The sequence below is a fragment of the Falco cherrug genome, chromosome 2 (genome assembly GCF_023634085.1).
Source record: "Falco cherrug isolate bFalChe1 chromosome 2, bFalChe1.pri, whole genome shotgun sequence".
Lineage (NCBI taxonomy): Eukaryota > Metazoa > Chordata > Aves > Falconiformes > Falconidae > Falco > Falco cherrug.
Genome location: NC_073698.1, coordinates 4,333,251 through 4,346,461, shown reverse-complemented (window position 1 = coordinate 4,346,461; position 13,211 = coordinate 4,333,251). Strand labels below are relative to the sequence as shown.

The 13,211-nt window shown below is 46.3% G+C and overlaps 1 protein-coding gene across 5 annotated transcripts in view; it reads right to left on the bottom strand.

Annotated features, from left to right (window-relative positions):
- MYO7A (myosin VIIA) overlaps positions 1-13,211 on the bottom strand; it is a 108,106-nt gene that overhangs the window by 43,319 nt on the left and 51,576 nt on the right. For 3 of the 5 annotated variants that reach the window (XM_055702178.1, XM_055702177.1, XM_055702180.1), the window contains 10 exons: positions 11,800-11,942; positions 11,585-11,698; positions 10,554-10,707; positions 9,839-9,915; positions 8,816-8,935; positions 7,426-7,568; positions 6,840-7,050; positions 6,223-6,358; positions 5,728-5,834; positions 2,510-2,566 (listed from right to left, as the gene is read on the bottom strand). In XM_055702178.1, coding sequence (XP_055558153.1) covers positions 2,510-2,566; positions 5,728-5,834; positions 6,223-6,358; positions 6,840-7,050; positions 7,426-7,568; positions 8,816-8,935; positions 9,839-9,915; positions 10,554-10,707; positions 11,585-11,698; positions 11,800-11,942 — 1,262 coding nt within the window. The remainder of the gene's footprint in view (positions 1-2,509; positions 2,567-5,727; positions 5,835-6,222; positions 6,359-6,839; positions 7,051-7,425; positions 7,569-8,815; positions 8,936-9,838; positions 9,916-10,553; positions 10,708-11,584; positions 11,699-11,799; positions 11,943-13,211) is intronic. The other 2 variants (XM_055702181.1, XM_055702182.1) reach the window with 1 other exon arrangement.

Below are 13,211 nucleotides of genomic sequence, written 5' to 3'. Positions count from 1 at the left end.
TGCTCAGCATCAAAGGGAAAAAAATGGAAAAGAAAAATAAGAAAAAGGAAGAGAATTACATGGTTACAGAGAAGCTCCATCTCAGAAGAGAATTCAGAAGGATGGGCAGACCAGCACAACATTCAGACAACCTTCAATGCTACTTCTTTCTGCCAACTCAAGCCAGCCTGAACTTTAGGGGTGCAAACACATTCATGGTTGTTTGCAGTAACATAAAGATAGAAGTCAAGGCAGGATATCACCAGAAGAACACAAGAGTATGTCCCCACAGCATGGGGTGTCCAAGATGTCCAGTGGCACAGCTGGAGCATCAGGACATTTCCCAGCATCTCTGTGAAGCTGTAAAATCTCTAGGGCCCTATTCAGGCTCCTTTCTCTGGTGTCTTGGACATGTTTAGGTACTTACATGTCCACAGCTGAGAAGGCAATTACCAGCTCAGCCTACCTGCACCCGGCAGGTTCAGTGGATTAAGTTGGACTCAAAGTTATGGTGGGTAGGATGGTCTTCATACAGACCCAGAGCCTGAGCAAGGATGATGAAAAAGTTTTTTTTAGTTTTTGACATCCAAACCAAGTAAACAGAAGCAAGGCAAAAGGCAAGTTAAAAGGAGAAATGTCACTGAGACAGAAATGGTAGGAGTTACTAATGCTGTCCCTCTGCACCTTCTCCTCCTTTAAGGAGAAGGCTGCATGGTGAACCAGGAACACTGCTCAGCACTAGGCCTGACAGAGCAATGGCTTTGGTGGAAATGCAGAAAGATTAATTTCTTAAGGTGAGTTAGGGAAAGAGAGAGAAGCATGTACCCCCAGCAGTACTGTGGGGAAAGGTTCTGGTCAAAGGAGGGTCATCTCATCTCTTTAGGACTGTAAGGTCACTAAAATGGACCATAGCAACATGACATGATGCTTCTCAGCCTTTTTTCTGAAGTCTGAGAAAAATGATGGGTTTTGTTTGTTATTTTGTTATATGCAATGTCACTTGGATGGCCTCCAGGTGACCAGAGAAAGTTGAGGGCCCCTCACAGCAGGTTCTGCAGTGACATATAGTGAAGAGACAGTACATATAGTGAAGAGACAGTCTCTTTCCTAAAGGCTGTGATGTCTGGAAAGTGCCTTCAGATGCAAAGCTGACATGGGCTACATAACAGTGATGAGTTTGGAACTACACCCCCCTATTTTGAACTACCCCCCCATTTTATAAAACTTACTGATGTTGATGTATTTGGAAAATTTTTGTTGGCTTGGCTGTTCCACCCTTGCCTCAGTGCCCGACAAATGCTGTCAATTATTATTAATTAGAAAATGTACAAAACTAGAGGCTATATTATGAGAACAACTATGACAACAACAAAACTCATAGAAATCATCAGCATTATGCCTCCCATTTCTTTGTATCTCCTGTTGTCTCAGAGAAAAAGACTGGCCTGGGCTTTTCTAAGAGATTTTGCACAACAAGCTTCTCCTGGATTTAATCCCACTATATGCTAACTCAGGAAGGATTTTTGTGTGTGTGCGCGTGGCATTGCTACCACTCTAGACAGGCCCAACGAAATGCTGCAATCTAAACAGTTTGCAATCATGATATGGAGGGGAAAGGAGTCCAACTCTGGAATGAATGGCTTCGGGTCATTTAGGGTCTGATCCTCCTCATTGGAATTCCAAGTCCAAACATCCGAGACACTGCACAGGTAAGAAGGGTTGAAATTCAGCCCCATGCAAGGACCTGAATTTTGAAAGTCAGATCTATCTCGAACATAACCCTCTGGATATCAAAAGATTGTCATGGAAATGTGAGCAGAGTTGCAAAGCTAACATAAAAACTTTAGCACACAGTATGCTACCCTATGGCCAAATATCTAGCAAGAAAGGTTTGGGAAGCTATCAGAACCAGTCAGGAGTTGAGATGCAACAGAAAAGACCTAAAAATGTGCCAAGAGCATGTTTTGGTGATCATGGCAAAGTTCAATATTAACTGTGTCTTTGAAGGCTTGGATTTGAACTCTCCTCTGGACAAGAACTAACCCCACCGACAATGATGGCATTTCCAAGCAATCCAGAAATGCAATCCAGGAGTCTCTCTTCACACACGAGCTGTCAGCTTCCTGCCCCCAAAAGGGCAACACAGGGCCAGATTTGCAGTTGCATGGAGGAATAATGTCCCACTGAACCCAACAGTGGCACCATGATAAACAACCACCAAATGCCACAGATGAACCATGATTCAAATATCAGAAAAAAATCCTCAGAACTTTTGCTCAGGCTGGTTCTGATTTTATCCAAACCAAATTCCTGTCATTACAAAGCTCTTCTGAGCTGAATTCTAGAAATAAATGACAGTCATACACCTGTATCTATTCAACAAGCTGTAAAAATGCTCTCCATCACATTGGATGCTTGAAATGGATCTTCTATAGATAGTGCAAGAAGAGGAATAAACCAACAAGAGCAAAGCACAATCCTTGCCAAGGAGAATGAATATATAACAGAGGAACTCGTGTATTCAGTTTACCTTTGGTGTGGGTGTGGGCGACTGGCCAAATGTGCTGGATGCATAGCCACAGAGAAACTACGTGAAGCACGGGTGAAAAACAAAAACAAAACAGAGACAGAGAAGAGCAAATAGTGAAAAGAAAGAATAACTGAAATGGGATCCTGACATTGTTAATCTTGGTGGTCCAGATGTTAAAATATTTTACAAACAAATTCATTCTTAGAGTGTTGTCTATCCCCCTCCTGGCTTTTCCCCTTTTCTTCATGTTCACATCCCTGAAGCTGAGGGACACCCCTGAAGCTGCCACTGTCCAGATTTTGCTTCTTGGAACAACTCTTCTACATCTTTTAATGTCACTCATTATCCATCCAGTTTCAGCCATCCCCACTCCTCTCCCTCTCACATCCCTGCTCTCCTGTGACCGGTGCTCTCAATACACAGCAGTTGGGAAGATGCCAGGGGAAAAAACAGATTTTCACAAAAATTCTAAAGAAATCCCTCCCTTCTTCCTGGATTTTAATCCAACAAATCAAATGTTTTCCATAGAATTAATATTTTTGCCAAGGGGAAATCCCCCAAATTTCCTATTTGTTTTTCCCTTCACCAGTTTCCATCCTCCACTTCTCCTTCTACCTGTTCCTTGAGCAAGCAGTGCTGTCAGACTACACTAGCTGATTCCTCAGAGTAATGGTGTACAATTCCCACAGAATCCATCATTTCACCTGGCACCACTCAAAGCAATGTTGCAATTCAGCAAACACATGCAAATAGGCCTCCTCCATGATGGGCATGCATAAAACCAGCTTCACATACCCATGTGCTCCAGCAATACCCAGTTCACCACACAGTTTTTGTTGTGCACAAATATTATGTCTTTCAGAGACCAAACAGTTACTACTGTATTCAAATAAACACTCTCGACTAGTTTTCAAACTCCTCTGGTGTGTGGCTTTCTCAAGTTTCTGGCACGTAAGGATCCCATTTGAAAGGCTGAAGGTAAAGCAGATACGGACTTGCTTTTCACTGACTCACAAAATGTTACAAACTCCTTGGTAAGCTCCTGAGGACCAAAGGTTGGAAGCTGTTGAGCAAAACACCTCATTATTTGATTTAGCTCTTAGCAGAGCAGCCCTCTCTTCTTAAGGGAAGATAGATTTGATTGACCTGGCCTGAGTGCCTCTGGAAGGTTTCTCCACGGGTTGTCTCACTGATGCTTGGGGAAGGCGTGCACACTTCCAAGAAGAGCCTTTCTCCCAGCTCTTTGCTACATGCAATCAATTCCTACGACCCAGGCTCATATGCTCCTTCTTTTGGGGAATGTTTTAAGAAAGAGGCTGCAAAGATTATGGAATTTTGATGGAAAGCAATGGCAAAATCATCTCAGCCCCATGTTGGATCCTGCTTGTCTGAGCAGTTTTGTTTACATCGTGCTCAGGGGATTTGTGCGCTCCCAGTTCACACTAACACTGTGTGTACTTAGGGGAGCTGGTGCACAATGTTTGCTCCTCTTGCAGTTCCATGCCAGTCTGGCTACAAGTCTCTCATCCAAAAAAGAAAATCAGAGATTGTTAAAGTATCAAAGCACAGGGGCTACTACTCGGGACAGATTCTGAATATTTTTAATGGAACAATAAAAAAATATATGTTTATCTCAAAAAGAACTGCTCTGATGCTTTAAAAGGTCTCAGGTTGCAGACAATGCCCAGGTGAAGATTTCAATTTTGCTGTTATATACTTCCATTATCTTTTAAAGGTGCTTGGTAAATGTCCCTGTGAAGAAGCCTACATGACTCTGTAAACCTGAGCGCTCCCTCTCATCGATTCCCCAGAGTGCATCTCTGCTTTGCCCAAAGAAGCAAGAAATCATATCCAAGGTGAACTGCAAAGCTTGCACTGAAAATAAAAAGCAGTGAGGAACAAGCAATAAAAAGCAAAGTAAATGGCAGCACTGATGCTAAGGGAGTTAGCGTCTAGTTCAGCATGAGCATCCACATCTGGGGATAGCTCTGAACCCACCGGGAGTGTCGTGCCAATAAATATTTGTCAATATTTGTCAATCCCTGATAAATGTTATCTTGTTCCTAATTAACATTGATCATTCATTTCAGCAGGAGCAAAACTGAATGACTAAAGGTTACAAACAAGGCTTGCAAAACTGTCTGCAGCCTATTTAAAGACATTTCTTGGGAATTTAACCATTCCTTTGCCTTAGCAAGCAAAGGAATTGAGCACTTAAAACTGTTTGGCACTCCTGAAAGTCCCTAAGTCCCTTGGACCATCAGTGGCCTTGGCTGGCATTTGGAAATAGGACTCCAGCTTCTAAAAAACTTGGTTGCATTGGAAAATTGTATCCCCACACCCTTGGCAGTCCCATAGCTTTGCCCAGGGAAGGACTGGGGGATTCGGCCATGGTGACCTACCTGTGTAGATTTTCAGGTTCTGCAAGGTTGATAGTTTAAAACAGTTTGTACTTCAATTTTGGGAGTGGGACTGATGACATTTTAGTGGGGAGATGTAGATGTTCAACTTACTCAAGAAAACATCATATATTTGTGTTTTTAATGGAAATAGTCACTAATCTCAGCATTTAAGCTGATATCCCAGTAATAAATGCTCAGATGGGGTGGGAAGGGTTAAAGCAATAACTGTGCCTTTCTTCAAAGCTTCAGCACACATGATCTTCTCCCACACTGAGCATGGAGTAAGCACATATGCTCCTGGAGGACTGGGATGTGGAAAGGGGAACTTTGAAGTTCAGCTTGTGCAACTGGTGTCCCCTCTCTCTGCTGTCTTTACAGCCAAACAAGACTGTTGGGTGGTCCCTCCCAGTCCTGCTGCTGTGCTTAAGGGCCAGCTGGATTGTCCATTCGTTCTGCTCTGGTCTACAGGTATTTGGTTTTCACTTCTCACTCTATTATACACAGATCTGGACTATTCAGCTCAAGGGGCTAGCTCTCTCTTGGATTTCTACAAACACAAACCTTATCGCTCCCACCCTGCACAAGACAGGAGCAATCACAGTGCAAAATAATATTTGACGAGCTGAATGCAGTGAACTGGGGGCGTGAGCATGGGTGTACCTGTGACTCTGCATTAATGCTTTCTGATGGCTGGCTCACACTAACAGGTCTGAAACACCCCAAACAGCATCAGAGCAATATGACTCTTACAAATCTTCCACTCCTCCCCAAGAACACCCCTTCTTGTGAATAAAGGTCTTCTCCCGCCTGCATTACCATTGCCACATCTGCTTGGAAGATCTGCTTGATGAATTTGTTTTTTGAGGAATGCACCAGCTGAATGATGTCTCCATGCAGCGTGTCCCTGTTTTTCTCCAAGAAACCTAGAAAAATAATGGGACAATAGAGAGATGACACAGTGCAACATGGGCAGTATGTGCTCTACAAGCAGCCGCTGGATTGCTGGAATACTGGCTGTTCTTGGGGAGGTAGTGGGAGTGATGAGTGGGCAGAGAAAGGGAGACCAAGAGAAGGAAGAAAGAGGTGCATCTTGAGACTGGATCAAAGATGCATGTCGTGCAAAGCACTGCAATTCTGTCATGGGCACACACAAACGGAAAAGCACCAAACTGCAGCTCATACACACCACTGAAGGGCCAAGTCATTGCATCCAGGAAAGGAGCACAGTCCTGCTCTGCTCCAATGCAGCAGCAGATCACCTTCCCCCGAGCATCCCCTCACAACTGCAGTGCCACTGGAGCTGCCCCATACCTTTTGTTTCGTAGTAAACAATTCCAGCAAAGTGGTTGATGCCAAATTGGGTTTCGTAGTTATTCTTTGGAGGAATATAGTTGGTGTTAAGCTTGTGCTGGGAGTTCAGCTTGTGTAACATGGTGGCATCTGTACCCTATGCAGGAAAAGATCTGATGTTAAACCAGGGTTTGTCCAACTGAAATAATTTTCCAATCAATAGTGCATTTCTTTTTTGTCTTGGGTGACAATGTGTATTTATTTTGTGAAGTGTTGGAAGGGGTATCTCAAGTGCAGAAATTAAAGAAATTGATTAAATATCACTAGTATATTGTGCTATATTCAACATAGTGCTCCAAAGGGAGTATATATAATGTTATTTTCTCTTAAACTTTTTCAAAGGCTATTCTCGAGCCTCTTGCAGGCATGTCCTTCCAGCAGAAATGCTAACTTGTTTTAATTTTGGTTGTGATACTCATGGAAGAAAATGTGACAGAGCAATAAAAGCTATGCATTGGCAACCCACAGATGAATGTGTGTTTGGGGCTGATCAGACCTCTCACAGGGTGCCAGCATGCAAGTGCAAAGGGGGTAAAAACCAGAGAGTCACTGGCAGCAGGGCTGAGCCCAAAACACACCTTGGGGAACTTGCTCTCCTCGTCAATGAGGGAGATGATGTTCATGGGCTTGATGGCAATCATGTCCAAGGCATCCTGGTTATCTGTGAACTCAATGTGCTGCCAGTTGATGTTCTCCAGGTTGTACTCCTCCTGCTCTAGTTTGAAGACGTGGCGCACGAAGAATTGCTGCAGGTTTTCATTTGCAAAGTTAATGCAAAGCTGCTCAAAACTGTGGAGGGAAGGTCAAGGAAAGGCCACTTTAGATCCACCATGGTCTATCTTTCTCCATGCTTGAAGCAATACTCTCAGACCACATCAACCACTCAGTAAGGTTGCTGTTGGCTGAGAATTTCCTTATCGGTTCAGATAACCAGTTTCTCTCTCCAAAAATGTTAATAGCCATTATAAGTGTGTAGCTTAAACCAAAAAGTTCAGGAAATTTGTCTGCTCCCACATAAAAATGATTAGCTCTGATAATCTCTCATACAGAAAAAGACTTGGCCCAGTCCTGTTCACCTCAGGAGAAGTGAAAGGACTGCAAGACCTTGAGCTTGGGCTGGTGAAGGGATGTTAAGATCTGGTTGTCCTTTTGCAGGCTCCATACCTGTTGACAGTGAAGTTCTCAAAGCCAAAGATGTCAAGGAGGCCGATGGATCTCCTGATACTTTTCAGTTCCTGGGAAGGAGGTCTGTAAATTGCAGCATTGATCTTCTCCACGATCCACACAAAAAGCCGCCCATAAATTCCCTGCAATGTCCCAAACATGGAGGTCACTGAGACAGGTTAGCAGGTCGCCCTGCTAGTCCACAGCACCACTTCATTCACGATGGCACAGGCTTCCCTAAAGCATGGCCAGCAACTGGACAGTCCCTGAGGACACACTCGGCAACATCTATGCCAGACTCTTGGCATAGTTTAAAGCTTCAGCAGCTGTTATGTAGATCAAAGAAAATGGACCTGAAAGCCTGGATAAAAGACAATTGAAAGCAAAATCCCAGCTTTGGATATTCCTAAATTTTGGATCTATAGGCTTGCTGTAAAGCCAGACAGTCCTTTTCTTGGTTTCTAAACATCTCTTTCTGCAGATCAGCAGAGTCATATGACACAAGCCAAGGACATCTCGCCTGGGCAAGGTGCTGACTTAAATGTTGTGGCACCAGCTGAACAATCTGCTGATTTAATGAAGCAGCTACTGCTGCTTCAGCAGTTCCAGAACTCCATGTTTTACAGCATTATTAATTTCTTTTGTATAAGTTACAGCAGTGCTACCAGGAGGGGAGCCTGATTCAAACACCCATCACCACTAGAGTAGTCACTGCCTGGATTTGCAAACTAGTTAGGTATCATACCAGCTAGCTTGATCTACCGGTTCCCCACAGATAGAGCAGGGAGACCAAGCTGGCCAAAGCATGCCACTGATGCTTGTTTTGCAACCTTACGTGGGGCCGCAAACAGCACAGCAATGATGCAGACCCACCCCATCAACCTCCATCACCCCAAAGCCTCAGGTAATGCTTTAAGTGCTCTGATGGCTGCTGAACTGCTCTGTTCCTGCTACTGTGAAATTCAGCTTTATTTATTGCTGCAGACATGCCCAAATCCTGCAATTCAGGTGTGGGTGTTACAGGTGTTGGTAGTGCTGCTCTGATTTATAGCAGCTGGGGATCTAACCCTGGGGCTTAAGCTGGGATGTTTTCCTGAAGTTGAGGTGAAGTCATCTCAGAAGGCTGGCCCCTTCCATAGGTCACCTTTGAGTATAGACAGTCTCAAGCCCAGATTTCAAATCCCCTGAAGGCCAGGCTATCTAACCTTCTCCTTCCATCTCAGCTCTGCGTCCATCCCAATGACAACACAGTTTCAAGGCCATCTGCTTATCTGAGCTCATGTGGGCACCGAGTGAGACACTTCTCCTGGGCACTGGACGCCCTGGGCTCAAAAGTAGCGGATTTCTTCTATTTATCGACAGGAGCAGAAGGGAATGCCCAAAGACTTGCCTTTACAAAAGCGTCCCTCACATCCAGCGCTTGTTCCATGCTGAGAGGGGTGGAGACAGTCTCACCCCTGGTGATTATAGTCCGGCTGGTAAGGCAGTTCATCACGTCCTGAGGGTCAACCTGGCAGAGACACCACCAAACACTGCTGCTGACCTTATAAAACACAAGGTGTTCTTAGAACGGCCTGGCCTGAACGTGCGTGGCCAGAGAGGAACAGCGCAGCCCCCCATGGCTGGTGGTAACTGACTTTTCTCAGCTATACAGGGCAAATATCTCAAATGATGTCACAGGTACTTTCAGAGAGTAGTTAACACTTTTATACAGTGTTTTACCATGGAAATTGTCTTTGTGACTTAATGTCAGATGCTAATGAGGCATGGGGAGAGCAGATGACAAAGCAAAGCCTGCAAAGCTGTATCCTACCAGCATGAATGTAGCTTTGCATCCCCTTGACCCCTTTTCATACTTCTGAGATCAAGCCAGGGAAATGTCCACCCCCTAAAGTACACAAAACCAGCCTGCAGACAGCTGTGGATCATACTCTGGGACCAGCGGTGCCTATGGAGATGAGATGGTGTCCCTTGAGGGAGCGCTGTTACCTGCTGGGGAGGCCACTGAAGGATGCTCAAAGCACTGTATGGATGGTTTGGGTGTGGGCAACCTCACCTCACTTCAGATACACACAGTGTAAGTGACATCTCTGTCTCAGCTACTGCAATGAACCCAATGAGAGAAACACTCGTTTTTTAGGGACTGAGCTTTTTGGATGCCTTTTTTAGGATGACTTGCCACCAAAGGTTCTGTTTCTCTCCACTTATATGAGGGGAAGCTCAGATACCCAGCTCAGATGGAGACATCCACCTTCATGCAGCCAGTACAGGGCAAAGTATGGCTTACCCAGGTCTCTTCAGCCTCCTAGAGCTGGTGGTGCAAGGAGAGCCTGGCTCGGAGGAAGCTTTGCCACAATACTACAAATATGGGAACAAGCCAGAAAGGGAACAGCAGCACCGCAGAGCCACTGACCTCCAGCAATGATGCTGCAGTGATTAGCGACGCAGACTGAACAACCTCGCAGGCATCCAGGTTGTCATAGGTCCGAGCTGGGGGAAGAAAGCAGGAGGAAAGCCATCAGCAAGGGATGTGGCTCTGCAGAAGGTGGACGGGGTGAGGGAAAGGGTCCTAGTCCACCACCTCGGTGTGATGGCCAGTCAAAATCTACCCATCAGAAGGGAGAGAAAAGCTCATGCAGCACCTGGAGTCCTGCTGCTGGCTGCAAAGGACCTGTACGCTGCTCTGCCAGACACCCTAAATGACTGGTGGGGTAAAAATGTTTCTAGCTTTCTGACTTCCAAAGAGGCTTTGTAAATCACTGTGCCATTTCTGGCAGCAGGGCGGTTTACAAAGGCATGTCCAACCACACAGGCACTCGTCAAACACTCCATTAGTCTCTCCTTGCAGAACCTGAGTCTACTGAATGGCCTGTGGCCGTATTCATCCTCCCTACATTCAGAAAAGGTGGATGTCGCTGGGGATACTGGAGTCTGGCAGCCCTGCAGGGTGCGCAGGTAGACTTATTCACCCTTTCTGACATGCCACAATGAGCACCTGAGTCCCTGGCATGGCACCATGGCAGGTGGTCTGGACACAGCCCTCCGTCCCTGAGCTTGGCTCCCTCTCACCATGCAGAATAAAGAGCAGAGGTGTGCTGGACCCCATCCCCATATCTGGTCCTTTTTACCTTCGTACTGCAGGTTCCCCATGTGCAGGATGGCAGCCAGCAGCTTGGAGATCTCCCAGTTCTCCGTGTCGGTGAACATAAGGACCTTCATTGCAGAGCGGATATTGGCGTACTCCTTGCTATCATCTCTGCCATCGCAGGTTGTGCAGTTACCCTGGGGAGGCAAAGAGGTCACACAGTGCGTGGGCCAAAGCCGAGAGCACCTGGGTATAACTCTAACCTGTGCAGGGCTTGCCCCTACATCAGTAGACATCCTAAATCAGTAGACATTTTTGTTCACAGGATGGATGAGCAAAAGAAGATTTTGAACCTGTGGATCTGGCTCTGCCCTTCGGTGTATACTATGATTTAGTGCTCAGCCCTGTGACCTGCACTTACCCTGCTGTCCCCAGCTACCCTGTGCCTGGCTGTAGTCAGCAGAGGAGAAAAAGCTCCCTGAGATGGGGATAAAGACTGAGAAGGAAATGTGCCAGAGGCTTCCACTCATCCAGATAGAAAGCTGGGTCCCATCTTGCTGGTGACGGGCCAGCCTAAATTACACCTGCTTCTACCAGCTCCTCTGGATTGCCATGCTGGTACGTAGGGAGTGGGGCTGGAGATCACTGGCTCAGTCAGGCATGTGGAGCAGAGACAGCCTGGCACTGTGTGCTGCTGAGAACGCGCCACCCAGCCACGCACTCCTCCCTGTCTGTCGCTGCTGCAAGAGCATTGGGTCATATCTAACACCTTGGTTATTTCCAAACAAGTGGTCTGGGCACCAAACACCAAAAGCATCCAAGCCTCTGCCCTGCCCCACAGGAAGAGTGAAAATAACCCAGTCTATACACAGGGGCTAGGGGTTTGCACTACGGCTGTGAAGCTTGTGGTGGTGGGACAAACAAGTCCCACAAGCCCTGTGGCTAAGACTCAGGAAGGTCACAAGCAGCAAAGCAGCTCTTGGCTGCAGAGAAAGCACCGCTCTCTTCTTTCTGCCTTGCTGACAAGCTCTCACTGCATCGCCCCACTGAACCTCTGCTTCGCTGCGCTCTCACCATCGCAAGGTAGTTGTAGTCCGTGGCTTTCCCAAGACCCAGCTTCTTCTTCTGCTCCATCGTCATGCCTCTCAGCATGCAATAAAACACGTGGTAATTCCTCTCATCCTGGGCCTGCAGTAGAAGAGCACGTGTCAGCTCTGCGAGGACAACAGCACTGCAAAGGTCGACCGGGGCACTGCCAGCTCCCACACCTTGCAGGTGCATCACCTTACCTGCCTGCAGACCCGGGACTTCTCTAGCAGGTACTGCTCAATCTTCGCCCCCTCGATGGCTCCCCTTTTGTTGAAGTGGATGTCAATGTACTTCCCGAATCGGCTGGAGTTGTCATTACGGATGGTCTTTGCATTCCCGAAAGCTGCAGGGAGGAATCACAGCGGGTTGGAGAGGACCTGATGCAGAGAGGGTCATGGATCTGGTTTCATGGGCAAAAAAAAAAACCTAGAAGAGTGAGGCTGAGGGGGTCAAAAGCAGCCCCAAAGCCTTTCCCTTAAGGCTGGCTGGCTCAATTCCGTCTCAGTGTGGGGAAACAGGATATATTGCAGATGGCTGTCCTCGGAAATGCAGAGAGGATCACAGAGAAAGAGCCATGAGGATGGGGTGACCTTATCCAGGAAGAAGGGCTAGGACAGCAGGATTTTGGCAGCAGCCGATGAAATACAAGTGGGCTGAGCAAGGCTGGCAGGAGGATGCCGCAGCGTGCAAGGTGACGCTATGCAGGAAATGACAGAGCTGCTGGTGAGTGATTTGGTGACTGAGAGGGAAAGGAAAGAGCTGGCTCTTCAGTGAAATATAGAGGACTAACCCAACCCTCAGCAGAAGACTTCTCCCTGCAAACAGACTGTGCGGACACAGATACCCATGTCTGTCCTCTGTGTGGGTGCGGACTGCTGGCATGAGCACCATGGCCAACATGCCCTGGAATTTATGCTCCAGGATTGCTGGCAGGTGATGGAGATCTTTAAAATGTATTTGCATTTGCAAATCTCTTCCCTTCAACCCTAGCAGTGATGCAGTGTGTTCAAAACCGCCCTGAGTGCATGCCATGCACCATGATGCTGTGCAATGCCAGTGGTCAGGCAGCCCTGAGGTGCCCTGAGAACCTTGTTGTGTCCTTCATGCCATAACTGAAACCTACTGAGGCCACAAGCTGATTATCGTTATCTGGTTATTCCTTGAACTGCCTTTATTTCTTATTCTACATTCTGTTGCCATTCACTGATCTTGGAAGGAAAAGGTGGGGTTTGCTATTGTGTGTTGCTAGCACAAGGTGTTTGGTCTGTGAAGCTCAGGTCAAATTAATCTCATGTTCTGCTGAACCAGCAAAGAATAGGATTTTTGCAGCTGTGGTCAAATAAAACAAAAATCTAGGTAGCTGAATGCAGCATTTACAGGATATGGGTGCTCTGTATACAGTTATAATTCCAGCACTGGAAGAGGTGGGGAGATTTTTCAAAAGAGCTTTGTGTATTTGGTGATCAGCATTTTTGAAATCACAGACTACACAGAGAATTAGGTAAAATTCAGGTTTCTGTTTTGAAATTTTTTGGGAAAAGTACTGATTTAAGTGGAAAACCCAGTATTTTCAATTTTAAGTAAATAAAACAATTGGGAAAAAAATTCAGGT